This window comes from Temnothorax americanus, unplaced genomic scaffold (genome assembly GCF_048541705.1).
Source record: "Temnothorax americanus isolate GAGA-0224 unplaced genomic scaffold, ASM4854170v1 Scaffold4, whole genome shotgun sequence".
NCBI classification, from domain to species: Eukaryota; Metazoa; Arthropoda; class Insecta; order Hymenoptera; family Formicidae; genus Temnothorax; species Temnothorax americanus.
Window position 1 is genome coordinate 2,890,039 of NW_027509547.1, and position 12,305 is coordinate 2,902,343.

The following is a 12,305-nucleotide window of genomic DNA, read 5'->3' on the forward strand; positions in this document are numbered from 1 at the left end:
GCTTACTTGATTACATGACGTTAGTTAGCGTCACTGTAGTCGCCCGTCGACCACAGGTGATACCCCTAAATTCCGATCACGTAAAGATCCGCCAATTTTTGGTGTTTGGGAACACTTCTGGGCTGTCACTGATGTCGGGAAGGCAATTTTTTTGACCGAAACGAGTCTCCTGCCCAAAATATTTTCGCTTGAGTCGGTATAATTTAAGCCTGGCATTGTGCAAGGGGCTTTAATTTCGTAGAGTGATTATTTCAATCAGCCCGTTCAACGAATTATTCAGAGAGAGAGATTCAGATGAGAAGATTGAATAAAGATTTTACCGTGCAAAATATGCGGAATATTTACACTGGAAAAATAATAACCTCCATAATAATGGCACGAAACAGAGAAAGCAGAGTAGAAAAGATTTGTTTACACATCCTTGCCTTGTAAATATCCTTTTATTAAGTCGCGCAGAATGCATCATAGAATGTGGCGTAATAGTAAGAATATAGGGGAGGACTTATAAACTCCGGAAATTGTAAACTCCTGTATATATTGCGAACGTATCCCGGCGAGGGTCACTCGATATACGCCGCGCTTCGAGCCGTACGTGCGTTCATGCATCCCTCGGGAGATTACAACAAAAACGTGGGGGAAGATAGCACACAGTGGGGCCGCTACCTAAATTCGAACTACGTGTATATTCGGGCGAGATACTTTTTTTTCTCTTCACCCTACGCACGAATGCCCACGGGGCGTTATCATTGCCCTATTAAATTCAAAAATTACTTTTTCTCAAACGATATGTATATTCACGCGGAGCACGATGATGAGCCAACTAACTGCGGTTGGCACTTGTATATCGCCGTCCTCGTATTCGGCTGCAGCTACACATATATCTAGCGTGTAAATTATGCGACCTGAATTTCTGTCTGTATCAAACAGAAATTTTTAAAAATAAATAACAATAAACTTATTTACCTATTTCTCTCGCAACAAAAACGCGATAAAAATAATATAGGGTAGGTTGCGTTGCGGGGGTACTGTGAATCTACAGAAGATACTTTTCCCCCTTACGTTGAAATACACTCGGGACGCGGCAAGTTATTCGATAGGTTCGAGCCTTGCCAAACAGTGGTTGGTCCGATTGTGTACTTTGACTTTCTCTCATTGTTCTCTTTCCCTTCTAGCGTTCGGGAGAGTGCTTTGATATTGCCCTAATTATAGGCAGAAGCTTAATTGTACCGGTGATGTTACTCGATCCACCAGAGCACGGTGCGTATTATTTGCGACTTGCTTCGTGTTTTTCAGACAATGAAAAAATCGCTTATTGGTATATAATTTTTCATTATCCCGCACTATTGTTCGTATACGTCGAAGCAATTTTTCAGAATTCGCTTTCTTCCTACTTTTTATATAGTCGACGTTTTAATTTCACATTCATATAGTCATTATTTTCGTTTCGTGTTACTACGCACGTTCCCCATTTTCAGCTGTGTCCATAGAAGTGGAAATTCGAATCTTTGATGTGTTTATCGATTCTCTCTCTCTCTCTCTCTCTCTCTCTCTCTCTCTCTCTCTCTCTCTCTCTCTCCTCCATTAATGCTAACGTCGGAAATTTTGAATCCGCTGCTTTCTAATAAGCATGCACACACACAAATACCACTCGTTTTTACTACCTTCCTTCCTATGTACTTAAACCTTGACTAATGACGCGAGTACCTATCTCTCCTCTCACGGAGATTTAAAAGTATTTGAGAAGAATTCTCAAGCTTGAGAAGAAGTTATATTGAAATGTCTCTTATGTCTCTGTTACCGAGCTATTTTTACCATTACTAGAAAACAATCGAAAAAAAAAACAAAAAAAAAAAACGACGGTTAGCTCAGCGTTGCGTCAGAGATGTTTCGCGTGCCATTTGCGCAAATTTATGTCGAATTTATGCCGGCACACACGCAAGACGACAGTCATAGAAGTACTAACTCCGAATCTGGCAAACACAATTTGCTATTTAAAACTATATCTATATACATATTCAAGACGTATCGTATTTTAAATGCAACAGCGAAATTATGTGGCGCTGCTGAAGCGAAGCGTATCGCGACATTAACGGAAGATGAATCATAACGCCGGTGAGGCGTTAAATACTGACGCATATCTTCGACAAGTGTGGCTTGTCGCGCGATAATCAACATGATAATTGCGCCTTCGTCGTTGCGAATACTCGCGAGTCCGAGCTTTTATTGCGCCGTTCCGACAATCGCGCGGAGGAAATATCGCCATAGCTAATATTTGCGCGCGTCGATCGGGTCTGGATCCACAGCCCGAGGGGGTTCTCGGAGGTGGAGCGTTTATCGTTAATGCGATTAAGTCGATGCGTGATTCATTCCGTGCCGGGCTCTAACAACGCCGTGAGGAAAGGCACACGTGTTATCGGTCTCCGCGAGGCTAACCGGCCGGCCGATCCATCTTCCGAACGACGCTTGAATTTCTTTCACGACCGTTTCTCCGGAGAATCGCCAGCGCGCGAGAGATACGCGTCTAGATCTAGATAATTAACGCTCTCCCGGCGGGTCATTTCATCGTGCGGCGTGTAACTTCCGTGGCGAGCGACCGAGCGTATTGAACTTTGTTTAATTTGCGCTCGAACACATCGACGGCAATGGCGTTTCCTAACGAGTTCGCGTATCCTTTTCTCCATGGAAATAAACTTTTTTTTGTAATATGTGATTTATGTTGGATAATCAACTTTTCCAGCGAGCCATTTCATTCGTGCACCATGCAGTCTACTGTGTATAGAGACTTCATTAAACTAATCTGTTTTCGATCATACGAACGTCAATGTGTCTTCTAACGAGAAGTTCGAATCCTTTCTCCATCGAAATAAATCATTTTTGTATCATGTGATTTATGTTGGATAATCAATTTCTCCACAGACATTTCATCGTGCAACATGCATTCTACTTCATAGAAACCTCATTAAAATAATCTGATCTAATATATCAATGTATTTTCTAATGAGAGGTTCGGATATATTTTCACGAAAATAAATCTTGTTTATAATTTTAGATAATCAATTTTTCTAACGGGCTATCTTATCGTGCAACATATACTTCGTAGAGAACTCGTTAAATTAATCTGTTTTCGATTATATTGACACCATTGTACTTTCTAATGAGAATTTCGGATTCTTTCTACATAGAAATTGAATTTTTTATACGATTTATGATAGACATTTTTTTTCTTCTTATGTGTACACATTAATAATTTAAACTTATTATATATTATATTATATATTATTTATTAACATATATAATTATTATTTGTATTCACAATTTAATTTATTAATCGCGATAACGAAACATTTAGGGTACTTAATTAAATCCCTATATATGTACAAAGAGATCCAGACGAGTTCCATCGCACGTGTTTGCGTTTGTGCAGAAGGGTATATGGCTACAACAGGGAGGGAGGAGAGATGTTTTTGGCAGCGCGCTTTTTAATCCCCGCTGTTGCGCGATTCGGGCTGTCCGGAATACGCGGATTTATGCGCACAACTATGCGTACCAAACGAGCGACGGACGCTTTTAAATTCCATCGATCGTCCATTGAAAACCGGATCGGGCGCCGTTAACCCTACCGGTCCGCACGCTATTCTCGGGTGTTATCGCGTCGCACCCGGGATGAGACAAGGACGCGGGATCCCCGGGATTATTCGACAGTCTGAACCGACATCGAGACAATAATGTCAGGATTATGTCAAGCTCGACGAGGATTTCCGCATCGCTTGATGCCTTAGACGCGCGGCTTCAAGCGTCCCTATAGGTCCAGACTCTTGATGATTTCTGCTATCGAGAATAATATCCCGTACTGCAATCTCTATCCATTTTTCAACTATTCCACGATATTTGCCCTCTTTATCACCTACTCGAGCGCCCGCCGCTACGCAATTCCGCGTTTACTGATTGTGAGTTATATGCAGTCCGCCGTTTGGTATTCACGTTGCCGGCTGGAACAACGAGACGTTCGGAATGTGCTCACCCTTTTTCCCGAGATAAAGTCCCGAAGATGTACGAGGCCAGGGTGAATTATTCGTCGCGCGTGTGGTATACTATGCGTAGCGTGTCTCACGATGATAATGTAAGCGTGATGTAAATGTCACGTGCCGCCAAGATCGCGATCGCGTAGGATTTATTCAATGACATCATAAAAAAAAAGAAAAAGAAGACCGTCATCTCAGAAAAAATTAACGTCATCAATGTCCGAAATTTATATCGAACTGCACGGCTGTACAAAATGACAAGACAATTAAATTCCTATAAGGGTCATACATGCGAAAAAATATCTTTTAAAATAGTATTACATAATCGACAATTTATTGTATTCTCGCTGCACACACAACGGCACGTGACACAAAAATTTAGCATTTAGTATCCAAATATAGGCAGTATCGCGCGGTACAAGAATAAGCACGACGATTATTAATCGTTTGTAATTGCATATTCCGCGATGATTATTTCTAGTTTATTCCTGCTAACCGGAACAGGCTCTTTTTTTTGTTAAAAATGCATAAACCTTGCAAATTTCTGTAGTAAAAAAGAATCTATTCTATTCTGCAGATATCGTAATGACCATCCCGTCTATTCAGGATACTTGACAGTCATTTTTCCAATCAATTTGCCGGTACCGGGAATGAACGCTTATTTCAGAAAAACGCTAACGCTAGAGTAGGAGATCTCGGGGGAAAAAGCGATAACGAGCCGTTTGTGAGAGTAGAAATTTCTCCCTCCTTTATTCTAATTTTTATGTCCGGATTAATACTGCGAAATTCCTAGCATTGCATAAACAATAAATAGGTATCTTGAGAATCCAATATCGCTTTAATTATACAATAAAATATGATGTCTGAAAGATATCCCGTAAGTCACATCGCTGACTCGCTTTCAGTTGCCAAAATAACAACCGGCTGCATATAATCATGAATAATAAAATGTGCAGTGTTATATAACTTGTTGAAATTTGTATAATCGTTATTAACTAGTTACACACCATAAAGGAACACGACATACATATGTAAACATGACATAAATTGTTCTGATATAATCTCGTCATCAAAGAGATTTCCCTGTCTCGATAAACGAAAATTGTTAGAATACGCCTTCGATAATTGCAGATAATCCTCAGTAGCCTGAATAAACAAACATACCAGTTTGCACAGCTATTGTCCGTTAATTGAATATTCATACAACGGACAGTATTTACATTTTGTCGGATTAACACGCCGACCGAACCCGAAGAAAATGTATTTACATTCTAAAATTTCAAGAAGATCGTAATGGAGACGGGCAATTCTGAAGGAAATTTCGAAAGTCGCAGCTTTGTGCGTGCTTCCAACATGTTGCGTTCAATCAAGCGTATTTTTTCAATATCGAAATTGTTGACGATATTTATAAAGAAAATATCATGTCTTGAAATAAAAAAGCTCATTAAGACACTAATTATTTTACTCTCGCCGCATATTGTTAGTTTTATAGCGAGTATCAGTGGTATAATCAAGCAGAAATGAATTCACGATAATGGTATACGCTCCAGTACGTAACGTGTACGCTAAGCACCATTTCGAATTCAACCCTCGTTTCCTTGCAACGAGACCTCCGGCGGCAGGGCAGCGGGAGTTTCGCATCGACGTCGCTTTGTGGAGGGTTGATCTGGCGGCCATGTTTGGTTAGAGAAAATTTCACAATCCCACCCTCGGTGGTCGGCCTTCACGATAGCAGCTTGCACGACACGTAAACTAAAGGGCTATAAGCTCGTAATATTGCACGAGAGTACACTTCTCTAAAACTTCACAAATTGAAATTTCGAAAATTTACCTACGCGGACCATGTTATATTTAAATGCCTCAGAAGAGGAGAAAAATAAAATTGTGTTTTACGATATTTTTACGATTCTTCCCATTCACTGAATTTCTTGCAATTCTGTGCGATATATGCGGGAAATAGACAGATAAATTTTTGCATTCTCTACGAGTAGCTTTCGTGCGCCGCTCGTGAATTTTGAAGAGATTTCATGTGGACGAGTAAACGGTCGATCGAGAGGGGTGCCATGGCGACCATGTCGGTTCCCAATTAAACAAATGCCGGCAGGAACTCGAGCAACCCCTCAGGCACTGGCGTCCATCTCTCCTTGCTCTCTTGGTGTACGTCAACGAATATGCCCCTCTCATTCTCTCGCTCTCCTGGCACGAGAGAGTTTCGATCGTCGCACGTGTCGTGCGGCATGCGAAACTCGAGCTGGATTCACCATGTGCGTTTCATTCGAGCTACACTTACTCACAAAAGTTACACTACGTTTGTTCAATCCAAAAACATGTGCGTATTACAGAAATTTGATATTATCTTTAAGTTTGTAAATATCAATAACTCAAGAAGTTATTCGTTTTTATCAATTGTTGAAATCAGAGTATGTAAACAGCAGATTGCAATAATTTTGTTGTTACGTTACTATATTAGCGCATATGTAAAAAAATAATATAACATAATAAAAAATATAATACAAGAATTTAAGAATGCATACACAAGGAAAAATTGAAATATCTCAGAATATAAAACTTTGAGTATCATAACATACATAATTTAAGAGGCTGGGAGAATCGTCGAATGTTTTAAAGTTTAAACGTTCTTTTTCCTTTTATTATTACTGACATCAAATGCATGACGCAGATTTTTTAAATCAAGTGTACCTCCGCACTTCCCACATCGTGCACCGTTCGCCGATCGCCCGCGGCGTTAATGCGATCGAGAGCACGCATGAATCGCGCTCGCGTGAGCAACGGTTTCGTAATCGCGCACTGTCCGGCGTATTTTAATTGCGAACCACGTCGCTGAATACGACGGCGAACTTGTACAAAGAACCGTGCCGAAAATTTCGAAGCTACCTCACGATATTCGACGGGATTTCGTCTAGGTGTAGGAAAGGTACGGGACAACGTTATCCTTTCTCTCAACTTCTGGATTACATTACGAGGCCAAATATTGGAGCACCTCTTCGGAACACCGGCCAAACTGTTTGACTTACGCGATTGTGCGTTCGAAACTTCGTTCGGCCGTTCGGCGTATAACCGGACCGTCAGTATATAACCGGACGACGACTGTGGAGAAGCTTTGTTAATCCGAAAAGCGGCTTAAAGCAAACGCGAAGCCGGTCCTGTCGAAAGGCGGGGTTTCCGACTTCCGTCGTGTGTACTCGGAGTCGAGCATTATCATCTTGTTAGCGAACAATATTCCGGAAGAATGGCTTCATTCGAATTTGCGCTCCGCGGTGCACCGAGCAAGATGCGCGGAAAATGTATTCACTTGCCTGTTATACCTAGATGATCATGGCGCACAAGATCGTTACTTTATAAAATCATTATCAGTACAATGAGATGTATTGAGAAGATAAATAGTCGTTCATATAATATGCAAAAAAAATTTATGCGGTACAGAAAGATAAGAAAAAAGTGATACTTTATGTAACCCTCCCCGAACGATGCAAGACTCATAAGCTGCAGCGAATAAAAAAAATATAAAAAATAATTTAATCTTTGAGATAAAAAGATTAATCTTTTATGCATAAACTATCCTTGCAGCATAATCCGGATTTTTAAGGCCATTGTGGTAGGAATGTATATGTTTTCGTCATTAATTTGCGTACCCTTGTTGGCGGAGTGACAAGCGTTTTCACAATTCTGAAAGTTCTATTAGCATTTTATTAGCATTTATATGATGTTGACCGAACGTATTATGCCATGTCTTAGGAAGTCTAATTATTTCTACCGTAGTGATGGTTGCTTTATATGCTTGTACCATGCATTTTATCTAAAATGTTATTTTAAATGTAAAAAATAATTTTTTCAAATTTTTAAGCTCTCCCAAGGAATTATAAATTATAAAATATTCCTTAATTTATTATCTTTAAAATAAGATGAGGTAGAAGGTAAAACATAAAACCTAAAACTAAAAAAAGGACTACTATAAAAATAGATAATTTTCTTACATTATATTATTTCTAAAGGTAATGTGACTTCAGAATTCGAGTAAATAAAAAATATTAGAAAAAAACATTTTTTAAAAATAAAAAATACGTGTTTATTTGCTATTCGATTTGACGTAAAATCGCATAAATATATTTGTTTTACACAATATAAAAGAATTTTTACTAAAAAAAATGGCTATAGAAAAGCAGCAGGCAAAACAAAAAGAGAGAAGGAACAGACAACTTAAAAACTTATTGTTAGATAAAAAGACAAAACAATATCAAATCACTAGAAATAAAATTTGAATCAATAATTACAACTCTAACAGTACATAATACGACTTGTATCTTCGCGAATGTCAGCGCGCGCGAAATGTGCGCTTAAAATTGTAACCTTCCACGTATAAATTCACTGTTCGCAAACACTCTTTTTTCTTCGCGTCTGAGACAACGAAAGCCAGTGATTTAAAGATAATTTCGCGTCTACCGCTGAATAAGCGACGGTAATCGGACAACGCATCTATAGGATGTCATTTTTTTTTCCTTTTTAAAGTCGATTCATCCAGTCACCTTCGTGTGTTGTATATGCGCACGACCGGGAAAAACCGAGATATAATAAAGATATTGTTTACCCGTCAACGTGTGATTCCCATCTTATGACAATACGCAGACTACCGTAAATCTCGAGAAACTGGTGTGTATTATACTGAACTATGTCAAAGTATAATCCGTTGTTTTCTTGCGCTTCTATTCTTACGTGTGCGCGAAGCATGTAACGTAAAAAACAGTATCAGTTTTTATCAGTTACCTTCACTAGAAAATTAGGTATACGTCACATTTTAACGTTATATGTAACAAACATATACAATAACGTTTGAATGTATATACAGGTGGAATTTTGCAATAGAAGATATGTTATCTGCACCATTTGTGTATATTTGGTTGTTTTATATATTAGATTTCCTGTACAATATTTTATTAATTATCGACAAATTGACGTTGCATAAATAAGAAAAAATAATATAATTTATGTATTTTAAATATATATTAAATATAAATATATAAATGTTAAAAAAGCAAGCTTTTATAACATTGTAAAACATAATAATAATAAAACAGTAAAAAATCTGTAATCTAATATTATGTGACTCACGATATATTAATATTATTAACGCAGATGATAATGATGCACCCTGTATGGGCACAGAATAAAATTTATTGAATATACACATTCCGTTTTTATAAAGATTTTTTACATCAAACGTTTTTAGAAAAAACTAAATAAACACTTCAATTTTATCGTTTCAAAATAATATTATCCGGAAAGATATTTCCATAAATCGGACAATTTATTTTTATTTATTCATTTATTTCTTATAATACTTGCCTTCCACATAGAATGGCTATCAGTTTACAATATACATGATGCAACAAATTATTCTTATATTATATTTTATATTACATTATTTATAATATGTTATATAACATATATAATATAAAGTTTAAAATTGATTTTTCACACATACTATGTCTTTAATTTAATACTCATTTAACAACTCTACCTCAACATAATTAAATTATAAATTTAATTACGTATACGGTTATAACGAATTCTATGTATTAGAATTCTGAGTAATGTTGTCGCGAACGATAATAAACGAGATTTTTATGTGTATGTATGCGTAAGCACATGAACACGCTGATGTAATAAGTGAGATAATAGATAATAATTTTCAAAACGTAAACTGCTCTTTCTCAGCGTGAAGGTCAGCTAATAAACTAATCGGTATATAAAAGCATGTCTCGCATCAGGAACATCAGTCCATGAAATAAAGTGCAAGAATTATTAACCATGTCTCACGCTAGTTTCGTATTACTCCTAATGATTGGAGTGCTTTACAGTAAGTTCTTGTGCCACGCAAGAATTTATTGCGTTTTCTTACTCTGCGACTAAATACGTTTCACAAACAATTATCATCGCATATCTTAGTTTCTATTTTTAATTGTAATTTAATATTGTAATTGAACTTGATTGTAACTTGTGTAACACTGCACATGTGCTACAGGCATGACTATCGCACAGAGACGGTGTCCGAGAAATCAAGTGTGGACCACTTGTGGATCGGCATGTCCACCATCTTGCAACTCGCAACCTAATCAACCCTGCACTCTGGTATTTATTACTTGATTTTGTTGAATACGCGAATTCCGTCGAAAGTTATATTTCTTTTCAAGTGAAAACGTGTGATTAACGATGAAATATTTTTTTAAAATAACATATATTACAATAGTTTATATCAAAATTTTACTATTCGTTTCTTGATACTATTCTGATACTATTATTATTTTTTCAGCAATGCGTGATAGGATGCCAATGCAAACAAGGATTTCTGCTAAATTTTTCAGGAAACTGTGTGGACCCTTCACAATGCTAGAAATTAACAAATATGTACTTACTAAGGAGTTGAGAAATTTTGTTTAACGTCAACGATATTTTTTACAAAAATTTCAACTAAAAATCATCGGCATGCTAATATTAACATGTAATAAATGCAATTTGACACATTATTGTTTATATATACTGATTAATTAAAAACAAACAAGATTATTAATATATTCGCCTCTTTTTTTACATCAAACGTTTTTTAGAAAAAGAAACTATAAATAAACGATTCAGTCCTATCGATTTAAAATAATATTATCCGAAAAGATATTTCCACAAATCGGGCAATTTATTTTTATTTATTTATTATAATACGTACCTTTTTTTTGCTTAGAATGGCTATCAGTTTACAGTTTACAATATATATATGACACAACAAATTATTCTTATATTATATTTTTATATATGCATTAACTTTATTATATATATTTTTTATAATATATATACAATATATTATTTATTATATAACATATATATAATATTAAGTTTAAAATTGATTCTTTACACACATATATCATCTCTTTAATTTAATATTTATTTATTAGGAGTATAACTAATAAGTTTCTGCCGTTTTTCACAAAAATTCTTTTATTAATACATACACTCATCAGAGAAATGGACAATTCGTTCAAAAATTTGATATTTTTAATCGGAATTATGAAAAGCCGATCAAGATTAGAATAATGTCCGATCAATGATAGCCGGATATCACTGATAATTGATCGGCTTGTTAATTATTCCGATTGAAAGTGTCGAATTGTCCGTTTGTTAATTTTCGAACGATTATTTAAACCTGGATTTTTCTCTCAGTATAAAAAACAATATAATTTTAATCAAAATATTTTCTGTTTGCATCTACTATATTTTGTCATCTTTCAGGCAGCATACTAATGCCACGGCGAAAGAATGTCTCGACGCGATAATGCTGTCGACTCATTTTCTATTAGTATCTGCTTTATTTTGAAAGTGTGTATCGGAGAAGCTGTGCTGGAACGACCAAAACAAGTGGTAATCAGACGACGCGATATCTGGAGAGTATTCTGGATATGGAAAAGAACTTCCTATTCGAGATTATACAGCGTTTGTTTGATCTAATGACTTATGAGTCATGAGCAATAGGATCTCGCGTTATCATGGAGCAAAAATGTCTTTGCATCGTTTTACCAGCCAGTTTTCTTGATGTGCCTCGTTCAAACGGTTTAATTGATGCACATAACGTTTCGCTTAAAGAAAAACGACCGGCATAAAAAGGCTGATCTACAATGTGCTCTTTGCTTTCTGTTTTTTGCTCTTAACCTCTTGCGACTATCTCGTATTTTGCAATTCCGTCGCGTAACGCGATGATTTTTGTTCTCTGTCGCCTAAGATAAAAATTGACGAACTTCAGAAGAGACAAGAAACATCACGTTACGCCGTTAACGCGACGGAATTGCAAAATACGAGATAGTCGCAAGAGATTAAGAGCAAAAAAACAGAAAGCAAAGAGCACATTGTAGATCAGCCTTTTGCCTCAGAACAACGCAAAGACATTTTGCTCCATGATAACGCAAGGCCCCATGTTGCTTATAAGATCAAACAAACGCTGTATAATCTCGAACGGAAAGTCCTTTTCTACCCAGAGTACTCTCGTAGATATCGCGCACAGCCTCTCCGATACACACTTTAAAAAAAGCAGATACTAGAAAATGAGTCGACAGCATTATCGCGTAGGGACATTCTTTCACTCTTAAAAGACGAGACATTCTTTCGCCGCGGCATCCGTACGTTACCTGAAAGATGGCAAAAAGTAGTAGATGCAAATGGAAAATATTTTGACTAAAACAATTGTATCGTTTCTTTTGTATTAATAAAAAGAATTTTTGTGAA

The 12,305-nt window shown here is 36.7% G+C and overlaps 1 protein-coding gene and 1 long non-coding RNA gene across 3 annotated transcripts in view; one reads left to right on the plus strand and one right to left on the minus strand.

Annotated features, from left to right (window-relative positions):
* Positions 1 to 12,305, minus strand: part of LOC143902601 (uncharacterized) — a 113,995-nt gene that overhangs the window by 40,454 nt on the left and 61,236 nt on the right. The window lies entirely within an intron of this gene.
* LOC143902491 (chymotrypsin inhibitor-like) lies at positions 9,739 to 10,610 on the plus strand. Its single transcript, XM_077415445.1, has 3 exons — positions 9,739 to 9,897; positions 10,063 to 10,169; positions 10,351 to 10,610. Exons 1-3 carry the CDS (start codon positions 9,849 to 9,851, stop codon positions 10,429 to 10,431), a joined length of 237 nt encoding a protein of 78 aa, XP_077271571.1. The 5' UTR covers positions 9,739 to 9,848; the 3' UTR covers positions 10,432 to 10,610.